Raw genomic sequence first — 15,765 nt, forward strand, 5'->3', positions numbered from 1 at the left:
TCAAAAAAGTCAGCACTTCCTGTCTCAATCTTCATAACCTAAAGCTATGTCAGAGAATTCTTTCTACTAACAAAAAAGGGAGGAAAATTCATATGCATTTATCATAAATCCTCCTCTTATTGTCTTGCTTTGAGCTGGCAAAATGCCAACTGCCCAATACAGATAGAATCAGAATCACAGACTATTCTGAGTTGGGAGGGACCCACAAGGATCACCGAGTCCAACCCTTAAGTCACTGGCCCACAGAGGGGATTGAACCCATGACCTTGGCATTACTGCAACCAGGTTTGAACCAACTGAGCTAATCTCTCCCTCCCCTCTACTGAGAAAAGAGAGAAAGGAAAAAAACTCCAAGATTTAAGATTTATACAGAAAAGAGAAAATTAAAAGAAGACTACTATATAACACAGACCTACACAAGTCAGAAATCACAAAAAAACTCCTCATCTAACACAAATCCCACCATTCCAGCTATAAATCACTCCAGAGAACTTAATCCCCCAAGGGACAGACCCAAAAAGAGAGAAAGGCTAAGAACAAACATTTTACTTCCCTAAGATAACATGGTGGTGAACCTGGACTGGGCCTGGGCGTCCTGGGACAGCACAGTGTGTTTTTCTCAGATGAGAAGCCATGAAGGAACTGAACTAAGCCCCTCCCACACTTGCTTTTATAATGGAGATGGTGTTGGAATATGGTATGAATACCACTGGCCAACAGAAGTCAGCTGGCCTGACCCAGCTCAAGTTCGCTGATTATCTCAAAAAACTGAAAACTAAAGCCTAAATTTAGGCCCAGCTTAAACCATTAACACTTAGCTATTTTCCCTGAACTTGTTTCTCAGAGTTCGAGCCAAGAAAACCATGATGCTTTTATGTCTGCTTAACTATTTTTAATAACCATTACCAGTGTCTGTGACCAACCTTTCTCGATGGAGATCAGTGACTTTCACTCCACACAGTTCTTCCAATTCTGCCACAGAACCAACACAAACTACCTGCAAGAGACATTCAAGAAATTTAGCCAGTTATTTGTATGCAGTAGCACTTTTTTTTTAACACCAGACAAGAGACCTGTAGGTCAGTACCTTCTAAAGCAGATGATGGAGCTGAAAAAGCAATACAGATTTGTGCCCATCTTCAATCCCCCCCACAGCAGCAAATGATGTTAAGAGAACATTGCCCTGACTTAAGACAATCCATGAGACAGTAACTGGAAACTTGGAAGCAGCAGCATGTTGGCAGCTATCAAAAAGGTGGGATTTTCTTTGGGGTTTTTTCCCAAACAATCCACAACACAAGGAGCCCTGAAAACTGAGTGATCCTGACTTCTATACAAACAGGAGTTTCAGATCCAGCTTCCTCTCCTGAGCTAAGGAAAGCAGTTACACTGCTCATAATCCATGTGAGGGTTCCATCCCATGCACCCAGAACTGAAGATATTAAAGGCATCTCACTGAAAGCAAATCAAGTGTCACAGCTCACAAAGGGGTTGCTAAGAAGGACTTTTCTCAGCTTTGTTGCATCAACACACCATTAAGAAAAAAACAGATTTCCACAGCAGACTTGCACTGATGTCATGAAATGCTGATGAAATAAATTATTCTAAAAAACTGTATGTCAGGGAGAGGAGAAAAGCAAACCTGTATTTGCCTTATGTTTTAATCAAGTTGAAACCCCCCCAGCAGAGCCCTGTGGGCCTCTCTGATCTGGCAGGACCCATGAGCCACACACTGCACTCAGGTCTGGATTTTGGAGATCCTGTCCCACAGGCCATCAGTCCAATTTGGAATAACCATGGAAAAAACCAGGGTTTGACAGACCTGACAGAGAAGGAGTTAAAAATATCACCATAACAAAGCTGTAAGGAGACCAGACATTTTTCACATCTTTTTCTAAGTCATTCTTAAGATACAATAACTCAGAGTAGTGCCTGAATAGTCTTAAATATATGCATATGTATGCACACAGAAATTGTGACCAACAGAAAGGGTTTGGTGTATTTAATTCCAAAAAACTGTCATGAAATACAGTTATACAGAGAAGACAGAAACTCACTCTGATTTGATTTTATAAGACATGATTTTCCTAGTCTGATACAACTGCTGATCTGCATTACTAATCACCATCTCCTATTGTTACAGTGCTTTTGAAATGTAATTTTTCATTACTTGTCTGTCTTTTCTTCTGTAGGAAGTGAGCATAACAATGGCTCTGATGGGAAAGTACAGCAGAGTGCAGAGCAAACCACACAGGGTGGTTGACCCCAGGTAAAAATACACCTTTACCAACAAACTATTTTTAACCCAGATCTGCTCTTCATCCACTTTCTGGCCTCCCAAGCATCACACAGGCCCAAGTGAGCAGCAGCAGGTGCCTTGTTCAGGACTGCTAGAGGAAGAAAAGGTTTTAAGAGCAGCACAAACAAAAACTACCCCTGGATACAGAGATAATTCATCTTCCCTAACCTTTATATTTGAACATATTTTCACATATGCATCAGGTGAAAAGCTGCCCATTATTTATTGCTTTTAAAGACAAGCATTTTAATACTTCAGTAAAATTCTGAATACTGGATGCAGAATCCCAAGTTCCCATGGAAAATCCAACAATCCCCAGAGGAAGGTGGACATCCTCCCTCACAAGGCCAGAGAAGAGCAACGAGGCTGGAAAAGGGACTGGAGCACAAGTGCTGTGGGGAGAGGCTGAGGGAGCTGGGGGTGTTTAGCCTGGAGAAGAGGAGGCTCAGAGGTGACCTCAGCACTGTCTAGAACTGCCTGAAGGGAAGTTCTGGCCAGGTGGGGGTTGGTCTCTTCTCCCAGGCACTCAGCAATAGGACAAGGGGGCACAATGGGCTCAAGCTCTGCCAGGGGAAATTGAAGTTGGAGAGCAGAAAAAAATTCTTTACAGAGAGAGTGCTCAGGCATTGGAATGGGCTGCCCAGAGAGGGGGTGGATTCCCCACTCCTGGAGGTTTTTCAGCTGAGATTGGCCGTGGCACTGAGTGCCATGATCTGGTAAAGGGACTGGAGTTGGACCAAGGGTTGGACTTGGTGATCTCGGAGGTCTTTTCCAACCTAATCCATTCTGATTCTCACATTGAATACCCTGTCTCTGTCCGAGGAAGAAGGATGGAGCTACTGCATACCAAGGGGAGCTGATTAGATTCTTGAAGGCAAGAGAGGAAGACAGCAAGTAGATGTTAATCAAATTCCATCCCTCATTAGGCCGCGCCCACTCGTTTCTGCAACAACAAACTGGCTTTATGCTCTCAAAAACTATTGCTTTGGGTACCTTCCTTCCAGAGCAATGCCTGCTTTAGCAGCCTGGCCTCTCTCCCCACCACTCATGCTCCTTCTCCATCCCAATTTCAGCCACAGCACCTCCACCATCAGTTATATCCACATTTCACAGCAGGCAACAAGGACTGGCATGAACAGGCTGGGACTGGGGGCTGTTCAACCCCACTGCAGCATCTCTGGGAGCTCATGTGAAACCAGAGGTTACATGCTTGAACAAAATGAACATTAGCATTTCATCTGGGATAACCCATGCAAATAGGAAGAATAAGACATCCAGCAGCATTTGTGTTTTCGATGTTCCTGTGGCACAGCTCTGCAGTTCTTAGTAAATAAAAATGGTGGATTTTATTGGGTTTTCATACTCTGTTCTGCACCATAATCTAATAGTGAGGAGTGCTCACAGAAAGAAAAGCTCATTGGGTGTATCAGTGTGTCAGGAAGAGGTTCTGGGATCCTTAGAAAGCATCTCTTGAATATTAAATAGTAGGAGAAATGAGTGCTATAGCCAGAAGTGGCCCAGAAACAGATCTGAGGAAGTTCCCTCAACCCTTCAGGAGAGCAGAGTCAGAGTCCTCTTGTTCTCTTACCCAAGAGCAAGTGCACCCACACTAGCGGATCGTTAACACGAGTGACAAGCAATGAAACCACCAGAGAAGATCCTTCAAATCACTGAATATTGCACTGTATGCAACTCCCATAAAATTAGTCCATGTCTGCTTTACCAACTTGGCTGCTATATCAAAAAATTTTATTATCTAACTCAAGAGAGATGTGTTCCTCCACTGAGGAAATCACTGAGATTTGAAAGCTTGAAATTATAAACTGCCTGCAAAAATGTGGTAATAAACACAAGCTTCAAAATTTAACTTCCATTATGTGTCTCTACCTGATAATTATGCTAAAAAAATTAAAATAAAAGTTAAAATAAAACTGTGGGGCACCAGTTATTGATTTGTAATAAAATTCACTTTAATACCAATTAATTCACCTTGTTGTATATTAAATAAGAAATTGTTATTGCTTTTCCAGGATTTCATATGCACAGTGTAATTGTGAGCAACAAAATGTTCTTTTGAAGACACGAAGGGGAAGCTCTGCAGTCTCACACAGCACCAGGCTGCAGTAAAACTCAACTCAGGGAATTTGGGGGGAGTATTTTCTCTACATGAGAGCAGATGTCACCCAGGACTTCAGTTCCACACCAGTTCCAATGGTATTTCTGTTTCAAGCCATATCCCATATGCATAAAAAGTAAGTGGATTAAAAAAACCCTAACATGAAATTTAGTTGGGTCCAGAAGCCACACTCAGATATTAAAGCACAACATTCAGACTCCAGAGCAAACAGAAATGGGAAACATCTATGGATAAAAATAACAGACCTGTTGGTATTTCCATCTTTATTCAGAACACCAAGCCCTGAGGAATATTTGCAGCTAATTTCAAAGGAAAGGTCAATCTTTCAAGTTAGACATCTTATTGTTATTAAGAACAAACAAACCATACCTAGAAAAACAAAAAAATCTGTACACACAGGACTACAGACACGGGGAGACTGGACAGAAAATGAAATATTATTAGAGGCAAGGACTGGAAAGTAATAAAACCTTTACACAATCTTTTTCAGCTGTAGAACGAAGGCTTGAAATAGTTTGGCACTAAACTGAAAGCCTTTTTATTACCTAAAAAAAAGTTGTATCAAAAACGGGACTTAAAAATGTCAGAAAAAAAGTGAAAAAATTATGTATAAATTGCCAGTCTTCAAACTCAACTTTGACTGTTATAGGAGAGACAGCAGCACTGGGCTTGTCAGTAATTGACAAACACACTCATAGCATAAAAAGAATCAACTGCCAAGGCTTTCTTAGATACTTAAATTGTAATTGCAAGGAATGTCTCCCTCCTTCCCCCAGTATCTCCCTGCCTACCAGCAAGATTGCCAGTGAAGAGGAAATAAAAAATACTTTATGGTGCACATCTAAGCAAGAGCAAGTTTAAGACCATAAAATACTCCTCTAGCATATGTTTTCCTACTAGAGGTCTTCCAGGTCTAAAATGAAGAATAAAACTTTTTCAAACTAGGAGAGATAAAAATAAAGGCCTGGGATGGTGCCATCAGTATTTACTTCCCATGGACATCTTGACACTGATCACCATTTCTACTTCCAGAAAATATCTGATGAACTAACCCAGCACAGCAAGGAAATAAAAAACAAAAGAAGGAAAACACCACACAAAAAACTCTCAAACTTCACCCATTTTATCTTCAGAAAGAGTTTTAAAACTTAAGTGATTTGACACTTCCAGAGCACAGCCATCCAAGCAAAACATTCCCTGCTGCAGTTTGCATTACCCTGCCAACTGCAGGGCACCTCACACCTTGGAGCAGCTCAGTTCTAACATGCTCATTATCCATATCCATCATTTCACCAGAGTCATCCTTTCACAGTCTGTTACATTCACATTTGTAGTACTACAAACATGTATCTTTGCTGTTCTGCTGTGCTGGACTTGCTTTTACGCCTTCAGCAACTCATTTGGCTCCAAGTAACCAGAATTTCAGGAGCAGACTTGAAAGGACTGAGTGAAAAAAAAAAAAGAAAAATCTCTTCCTTGCCATTTTCTCACTGCATTTGTTATTTCCATTACATTTGCCATCACTGCAAAGTCTTACAGGAAAGACATGATTAATTTTAATATAGAAAACCAAGAAAAGTTGGTTGTGGTTTTTGAGCAAGAGCAAAGAAAACCTGCACAGGCACAGAAATGTACCCATAAATATGCAGGTATCACCTGCATATACATATGAATACAGATTATACAGGTATACTAAGACATATTAACAGAACTTCAGACTGCAGCAGACAAAGAGAAAAGTGTCCATTAAGATGAGCAAACCACATGCACAGACAGACCTTTCTGTCACCTGGATGCTTTAATTTCGTTCCTCACCTCCTCCAAGTCCTCACTGACCCACAGAGGGATGGGGGTGCCCCAGTACCGGTTCCTGGAGATGGCCCAGTCTCGAGCATCCTTCAGCCAGTTCCCAAAACGCTTCTCCCTCACAAAATCTGGAACCCTGTACCAAAAATAAGAACAAATATTCATTTATCACTAAGTTTCGCTCAAAAGAAACCAGTAAGAGTGGTTGCATTTCATTTCATCCACAAAGCAAGTTCAAGTCAGCCTTTTCATGACTTGGAGCACATTTATATCACAGCACTGGCTGCTGCAAGGTCTGTGGAGGTGCTGCCAAAAATTTAACACTGTTTCTTCTGCCTTCCTTGGATGTCCAGGTAAGCTACACAAGTTTATTTTACTATAAAGTAACTCAGAAAAATGTAGAATACATTCATTAGGGATGAAATGATGGTCAGAAATCCTTAGGACAGCCCAGCATTGGAGGATTGTAACTCATGGTGGGTAACAACTCAAATGCTTTATTTACATACAGAAAAAGAGATCACTATTGATTTTGGTGCTGAATGAAATTCCCAAGAGGCAAAGCCTGGAGTAACAGTATTAAAAGGCACCTTGGATTTGCTGTGGACATCCAGGTATCTGCACATTACTCAGGTTGATGAACCATACAGAAAAATCCTTCCCAAGCTCATTTATCACCTCCATTTTGATTTACCTTATTCAAAACCAAAACATACCCCCAGCCACAAAACCCTATTAATCCTAAAACCTCAGTTTGAGTATTAACAGGTACTGAGAGATGCTAAAGATAGATTTTCATCACATGAAAATGTCTTGGAGCTCAAAGGTTAACACCAGAACCTGATGCCCAGCAGGGTTCCTGGATATGCCAAATGGCCTGGTGGTTTGATTAAAACCATATTTTCTCTCATGATGTAAACAAACAATTAACTATCTGTACAATGATTATGGGCAGGTGAGGAACAGCAATGGGTTTTAAGATCAACAAGATATTTCATGCCTAAAGTGCATTTAAAAACCTCAAATGAAACTCAGAGAATAAACTTAAGGCAGTGCCAGAGACACACAGAAGTTGTGAATGAGCAGCTCACAACAATAAAGTGAGTCTAGAACTGAGTTATTGAACAAACCACGGCAAGTTTTACTGGGTTGGTTTTTCCAGTGTGATTTGAAAGGCCCTTCCCAAAGTCTGAGCTGGATTAAGAGACCTACAGTTTCTGAAGGAGAAGCAGCCAAACTACATGATCTCTTGTACCTTTTCTTTTTGAAGCTCTTGGTTCTCTATCAAGTATTTCTTTTTGAGGAAGACTTTTAATCACAGCTCAGTCCCAAGAGTAACAAGATGAAAGGATCCTTTAGAGGAAAAATTAAAAGAATGGATTCACATGACACACTGAGGTAGGATTTGGCCCAGCAGCAGGAGATGAAATAAGTGTGAATAAAAAAAAATAAACTACAGATGAAAATAAAAGCTGTTCTCTTTTAAAAGTTTTACCCATGATGATGCCATGTGGAGATCTGAAGGCTTCTTGATGTCAATGTTGTCCCAGGTGAATAAAAACTACTCTTAAAAGCCTCACTAAATAGCAGTCTGAAGTTCCAGAGCTTCCTTAACTATTTCTAGATTTACTTTTAGCTACAAAGTTGTCTCCTGTAACACTTCTTGAACAAAAATAATTAAAAAATTTTCAAAACTCCATGACTCATGTTTCACATGACATCTGTATCCCTGCTTTAGAACTGTATACAGGCTTTGCTAATTTGGTTCAGTGTGGGACTCATTACTATTAACTTTTTGTGGTGACCTTAAGAGACCCTCTGCAAACACAAGTGGAAACTGTACAAAGATCATTAGCATTTGCCCAACACTCCACTAATGTGGAAAACTTCTCTTTACATCACTCCTAAACTAGTTTCCATTTTTCAGAAGTTGTTAGACACTGATTAGATGAAATTATTAGTCCCATTTAACATAGCTAGAGGCTGAGACAATCCCCCAATGACATTAAAATGCTGGGAGTTTCAACTCTGCCTCCTCAAAACACGCATGAAAAATTAATTTTATCCCCAAAGTGGACATTAACCACAAAAATGTATGTGGTGTGATCTCCCTCCCTGAGCTATGAAAGCATATAATTTACCTCTTCTGGTAAAATTGTCTGACCCTGTTGCCAGTTTTCAGTGGAACATAAAACACAAACCACTTCATCTACTACGAACCACATTTGCAACAATGATTTATGGCTCTTTAGAGGTACAACACAGAAATAACACTGACACAGCCATCAAATCAAATAAAAAGAGCCTGCATTTCACAAACATTTGGGGTCCATCACTCAGAGAAAGTGTTACTTAAAACAACCGGTTCTTGCCATGGCAGAGACGCTGCCCATGGGCAGGCACAGCCCAGCTGGGAACGAGCTGGAGGAGGGACCTGCACCAGGAACAGCCTTGCCAGGCACAGCTCTGCAAGGCTGGAGCCCAGCTCTTTCACTTAGTCTCCATAGATTTAGCTACAGATACCTCAATCTGACATTTACCTACATGTCATAAGGAAAAAAAATAAAATCAGAGGCACTTTTTATTTAAATATTTCATTAGGCTGGGAAACGAGACAGTATTCTCAATGATCTCGTTACTGGTATCTGATCATTGTTTACACCAACTCCAGGTTAGTGTTCCAAGAGTGTTTCTTCAGTTTCTTTTTAATCCTATCACCTTAAATATTTCCTTCTGTTGAATTTAAATGCCCACACCGTCCTGCCACAGGTGTCTGTTCAATGAGGAAGCGTTTTTGACTCTTCCATCTACACAAAGGAGCTCAAAGATAAACCAAAAGCCCCCTCCCATATGGCAATGCACATGTTTTTCCCGTCTGATCCATCACAAATCCCCTTCAGTCTCAAAGCACAGATTTCAGGTTCCTGCTGCTGACCAGAGTTTGCAGCTGCATGTGACAAGAAGGAGACCAGAACAAGCCCCTGCTTCTGGCACTGAACAGACTCAGCTCTCAGAAAGGTCAAGCCCCACCATCAAACAGTTCTGCAAAGCTGCAAGTGCAATCAAAGCCACCATGTCTCTCCTACAGCAATTGTGCTGCAGCTCCCAAAACTGAGCTGTGAGAAACAGGTTTTTTTATTTCCCAACCAGCCTACAATTTGTGTTGAGTTTGACCTTCACAGTTCTCTGCAAAGTGACACAGAGAGGATTTCATCCTTTTTTCTCTACATTCAGCAAGGTTAAGGAGACTGCTGTCTCAGCAGGGGAGGAAGCTCCTCAATCATGCCCTGGAATAGTGTGGGACAGGAGCTGCTTCTCTCCTTGGCACCCAGGACAGGGCACTAAATAAACTTCAGGATGCAGACACTGCAGCAGTTGGAAAGTTCAAGGAAATGAACTTCACAACACAAGAAGTAAATATTATTTTGTCAAATCATAAATCAGAAAGATTTTGAATTAAAGTACATCAGTTCCGAACCTGATTAAATGCTCATTTCTATCTTACTTTCCCAACACCAAAACTCTATCACACAAATTACAGACAGGGAAAATTATTCATTTGCTGCAGATTTCCATGTCCAGTTTTGACTGTTCCTTCCTATTTCTGAAACAGATTCGGGGTTTCACTAAACTCATGCACTGTTAAGTCCTCTGCACAGTCAACTCCCACATTCTTTCTTGGGAGCTACTCACTTTCTTAGTGTCTAAAATAAAGATTCCATCTTACAAGCAAAAAACATCCCACAAAAAGCAAAACAAAACGCAGTTTTTTAACAACATTTATTAGCTTATTACAACAGAAACCATTTTCTTTGCCTTCCAAGTCTCTCTACCACTCAGCATCCGAGTCACACAAGCAAAGTGGGCATGAATTTGAAAATAGTAATTAGTGCCCACCTTCAATCCCAGAGCAGGAATGGGCATCCCAGAGCAAGCACCATGGGCTGACCCAGTGGGTTCCCATCACCAATAATACTCAAGGAACAGCATCAATTAAAATTAATATATTTGCCTGCTGACTTATCTCCAGAAGAGGAACGTGCAGGATGCCAACAAAAAATATGAATATATAATCCAGAGTGAAACTCACTAAAAGGATGAAAGGCATCTGTTCCTCTCCTGTGTATTTATTTTGCAGCATCTCTCTCATGCTCATAACACAACTGCAAACACTGAATTCAACTTATTATTCCATTTCACAGCTCAGATATGCTCAGCATGACTCTGAGCTGGCTCACACCAGCCACAGGATGCAGGATCTGTCTCAGAGCAGCTCTGCCTTTTCTGTAAACACAAACAGCACTGCCAAAATAAAGAGCTGTCACAAACTGCCACAGCACAAACCTCCTGTTTTACCACCAATTTACCATTAAAAGCTATTTAAGATGTTACAAAAAGATATACTAATCTCTCCTCTCTCCAGCTAATTTTATTCATGACATTCTTTGTGAAACCACAGCAACTTTATGTATGGCTAAGATTTACTTCACAACTGCTAATTGAAGGAAGCTTTTGGCTTATCAATTAGTTGAAAAACAGCCCCAGAAGAGTTAAGACTATGAATTGAAAAACACAACACTACCCTAAGTGGTTTGAACTAGGAAGTCTAATACCAGATTAAGAACTCTAATACAGCTTCAGTTTTGTGAAGGTGGTCCCAGATTTATTCCCCTCATTTGGCAAACTGGGAACATTTTAAGGGACACCTGAAATCAGGAATCATTTGCAAGCCTGGAAAAGAAAAAAACATACTTCCAGAAGATTGCTGAGTTATAACTGCAACACCAAAGGTGATTAAAGTAGTTATCTTATGCCATCTTAGTAAATATGTAGAGATTTTCTTGAATTCCCAGCATAACAGCTGGGGGGTTTATTTTAGGTGTTGAATTTGGCTTTCTTTATAAACATTAACCAAGCCTTAGAAGACAAAGCCTTAAATTCCATTATGTTAATTTACTCTAATAACAAACCTCCTTCAACATGCTCTCAAATTGATTCTTAATGGTTTTTAATTCAAGGAGATAAAATAAGCAACTATTCATGCCCTTTTGACACTTTAATTAGCGCCGATCTATTTCATGGACCTAATTAAACATGGGGGGAGGCAGGAGGGAGGAAAAGGGAAGAGAGGAAAGGTCAGTGTTTGCCAAGCACAGGGCTTTGCTCTGCAGCAGCTTCTCCTGCCCGGTGCAAAGCCACACACCCCCCGAGCCCGGGCTGCCCCCACCACAGGGAGAGCATTTGGTGCTTCTGTGCAGCTGAATGAAGAGAGCTTTCAATCATTTTGATCTAGCACTGTTTGCCTCACTCCTTTCTCCTGGTTCCCATAGCAACAAACACTTTGGCGTGTGACTGCAATGCTGCTGCAGCCGCATCAGCCCCGTCAGCAGCTCCTCGGAGCGCAGCGAGCACAGCCGCCACTCCAGTGGTGTCACCAACCCCTGCTACCCACCCTGCCCCTGTCACCAACCCCATCACTGCCCTTGCAGGATCCACACTGTGCTCACTGCTGTCCAAATTCCCTATCTTACCCAACAATCCCTGCAGCCCAAGCCAGGGAGAAATGGAGCTTTCGCTTTCCTTCCTGCACAGGAAGCACAAGTGCTGTGGGGAGAGGCTGAGGGAGCTGGGGGTGTTTAGCCTGGAGAAGAGGAGGCTCAGAGGTGACCTCAGCACTGTCCGGAACTCCCTGAAGGGAAGTTCTGGCCAGGTGGGGGTTGGTCTCTTCTCCCAGGCACTCAGCAATAGGACAAGGGGGCACGGGCTCAAGCTCTGCCAGGGCAAATTGGAGATCAGAAAAGAATTCTTTGCAGAGAGAGTGCTCAGGCATTGGAATGGGCTGCCCAGAGAGGGGGTGGATTCCCCATCCCTGGAGGTTTTGAAACTGAGACTGGCCGTGGCACTGAGTGCCATGATCTGCTAAAGGGACTGGAGTTGGACCAAGGGTTGGACTTGATGATCTCGGAGGTCTTTTCCAACCCAGTTGATTCTATAGTCTCCTTTGAAATATTGTAGCATTCATAGTTAAAAAGCAGTTTTATGGGGCACGACCACTCAGGATCCCTTTCAATCCCCATATATAGCTATGTTTGCATCCCTGTGGCAGAGTCCACGCCCTGACATGTCAGAGGTACCAGCTGGCACTGCTGTGAGCTGGCACTTTGGGGCTTTATTCACTCAGCCTTTACTGGAACCACACAACGAGCTGCTGGTGACCCTTCACTGCAACTGAAACAGGACCTGCACCATTCAGGGCATAATCAGCAACCTCCAGAGGCTCAGAGAGGAAACAGCAATTAGGGCACAGCAGACCACAAGCCATCAAAATCGACTGGAAGAAGGCTCAAAATTCACTTTAATCCTCAGCCACGTCTGACAACAGAGGGTAATATAACCTTCTGCCTTACACTGCTCTAAACGAGACAAACACAAGGCTAACCCTGCAGCAATCCTCTTCACCCCCTGCTGTGGCCAACGCCAGTAATTTGGATTTTTCCTCGGGAAATGTTGCCATCTAGTGACTGCACACCGCGGTACACACCACAGTCACTGCTGGAGAGGAGACCTGATTTGGATTCATGAAGCCTGAGTAAGACAAGTGTGACTGGTGACTCAAAAAGGAGAGGTAGAACTGCATGGTGATACCACAGAAAAAAAATAATGTACACACACGATGTGTTTAAAACTTGTCAGATAAAACTTACTGATTAATATTAACAGAGAAAGAAAATATCCTGAGACATCACTGGGACTGAAGTGCTCTGTGTGGCATTTTCAACAAGAATCAACAGCTTCAGTGATGAAAGGCAAAGAAATAATACCTTCAACTAATGACCAATACATCAAGCTCTTTATTACAATGCCAGAATTCTTCTCTGGTGGGAAGATGCCAGAACAAAAGGTCTGGTTTCTTTGAAGTCCCTCTCTGTGTCCCAGCACTGCTTTCCTTTCACTGATGCTCGTTTTTCCACTGCACCAAGTGCTGTCCATCCTATGCAAACAATGTCACAACTGCACAATATCCAACCTTAGAAACTTGGCAACAGTCAGAGGTAAATGTTTCATGAGTTCATGAAGTAGAACTTAAAGTGAGAGAGGTTTAAAAGGAAAAAAAAAGTTCAAAACTGGTATTTAAATACAGAGTCTATAGAATCTTTCCTATTGACTTGTAAGTATATAAATATTACACACACAGTCAGAACAATCAGGGCTGAGATCCAGAGGGCACTTTGGTGCTGCTTCCAACTCTCCTTTACCTCCTTCACCAACAGAACAGGAAGCCAAGGTCTGATTGCACTGCAGCCAAATGTGTCCCTCTCCATCTCAAGTATCACCAGCTCCAAGTGACCAAATTCCAAATACAAGATACTCTTTTTTATAATTTAAACTTTCTTTTAAGTAATCTCTTCTGCCAGTTGTATGGTAGAGAACAGTCAGCAAGGGAACTTGAATTAAAGGCTGAAATACAGACTCTTAAATACTGCTCCAAATCTGCATTTTCATCAACACCCAACACAAGTTGTTTTCCACTTGGGTCAGAACAAGGTTGGGACAGAGAAAATGGGGTTTTTTGGCTTCTGTTTTCAAAAAAAGGCTGGCACATTACTCAAGTAACAATTCCTGAAAGCTCTAGTTAAGTTCATTTTCAAAAATGAAGGTACAATTGCTGGTTTTAATAAATTTTGAATGACTGTGGCTTTATCAGTTGGGTAATTCACTGAAAAACTAATTAGAAATGCAATCAGGTTGCAAAGTTTGTCCAACTCTGTTAATCTATTTCATCAGAAAGGATATCTATCAAGAGGGCAGCTATTCTTAAGGGACAATATACCTATCAGTCATTTACAGGAATAAAAAAAGCAATGCAGTCAAACTCATTTTGTAAAGGTTAATATAGTCTGAAAAGCATTTATCCCAAATTTTCTCATTTTCAGGACATGCTGGAGCCCCAGAGAATCCAAAAATAAATTTTTAAAAGCTACATATTATTCCTGTGACACTTTCAGAGATCAAGTCCTTTCAAAAGTAAAAAAGTAGGTTTGGGGAAGGATGGAGCTTCCAAAATTTAAATAAATATACTGAAGAAGGCCAGCAGTCTCAACCCAACTGAAGTTACAGCGTAAGCAAAACTGACATCGGTGGAGAACACAGAAAGAAAACCTTAAAAATGTTGCTTTCTTCTTTTAGAAAGCTGGATTTTAAATGCCAACTTTATGGAACAAAGGCCATGCAGTATTCAAACTGCTATGAAATCACATACTGGAAATATGTACTAATATTATTAATCATTTTGTGATAATACATCTGTATTTGTAGACATTTCCCACCAAAAAGCTGCTCAGAATCCCTAAGACCACACTGTTTTGAGCGAAAGCCTGAGGCACCAATTTTATGTCCAATTACAGCATTATGTTGAAACTCCAGAAATGCCTCAAGGCCAAATGGTCCCTTTAATTCCAAGCATACTGAATATTGCCAAATGATTTAATTGCCTGCTCTTCTCACCCAACCTTTGCAATGTTTGCTGCCACCTGTAACCCCGCCACTCAGCACTTAGAAAAAGCACCACTGAAAACCCAAATATGGATGAGACACAGGGTTCAAACTGATTACTAACCCTTACTAATGTCTCCTGGATGAACAGAGGTCACTTTAGCAGCTTCTTCTGGAAGCTTTGCCTTGTGGAAAAGCAAAACCAACTCACCCATTCAAACATTTCCTTAATAGGCTCATTCCATTTTGCTTATGTTCATGTGAGAACTAAGTATGCAGGTCTACTGTCACCCCACCAGTAAAAGCATCTTGAGAGAGCTAATTAAAGCTAAGAACAAACACTTTCACCCCCTCTTCAGCTTATTTTTCCCCCAAAGAAGGATCACAGTATGTTCAGCTACAGAAAACAGAAAGCAACACTTACTAATCTATAAACTCTTCTTCCATATCCAGACTGGGCATGTGCTGGTGAGCAAACCAAGGCTGCAGCATTTTGGGACAGTCCATTATGGATCACTAATTTTCCCACATATTTCAGTATTTACAGTGCTTGTACCACACAAACAGTTATGCAAAAGCTGCTCACGAAGAATTTAATTGCCAACTACTGTCCATGAAAACACACAGCAAAAGCTGCAATGGCTCACTGGAGTTGAGTCACCTTATTTAGCATCATCTGAGCTGCTGGGAAGAGACAAGTGTGATGGAAGAGGGGTGGGATCCCAACTCCCCTCACAGTGCTCAGACAGAAAGCCTGAATGAGGTTGGAACCTCCACATTTTCCCCACCTGGCCTCCCAACCACAAGTTACTGATGAGAGGAAAGGAAATAACAATTACAAAGGTGTCAAAGGATAAGATTCTTTTTGGTAACACACCATAAAACCATGGTTGATTCTCAAAATGGCCAACCAGCACCAACAGCTCCCTCTCACTGCATTTAATCATAGAATCATAGAATGGATTGGGTTGGAAAAGACCTCCGAGATCATCAAGTCCAACCCTTGGTCCAATCATCTATTTAAGTTATC

General features: G+C 41.5%; 1 protein-coding gene across 3 annotated transcripts in view; it reads right to left on the reverse strand.

Moving 5' to 3' along the window:
- IARS1 (isoleucyl-tRNA synthetase 1) overlaps positions 1-15,765 on the reverse strand; it is a 100,212-nt gene that overhangs the window by 44,215 nt on the left and 40,232 nt on the right. For all 3 annotated transcript variants that reach the window (XM_071550515.1, XM_071550517.1, XM_071550516.1), the window contains exons 15-16: positions 6,252-6,378; positions 924-997 (exon numbers count right to left, since the gene is read on the reverse strand). In XM_071550515.1, the coding sequence (XP_071406616.1) occupies positions 924-997; positions 6,252-6,378 (201 nt within the window). The remainder of the gene's footprint in view (positions 1-923; positions 998-6,251; positions 6,379-15,765) is intronic.

The sequence above is a fragment of the Pithys albifrons genome, chromosome 3 (assembly GCF_047495875.1).
Source record: "Pithys albifrons albifrons isolate INPA30051 chromosome 3, PitAlb_v1, whole genome shotgun sequence".
NCBI lineage: Eukaryota > Metazoa > Chordata > Aves > Passeriformes > Thamnophilidae > Pithys > Pithys albifrons.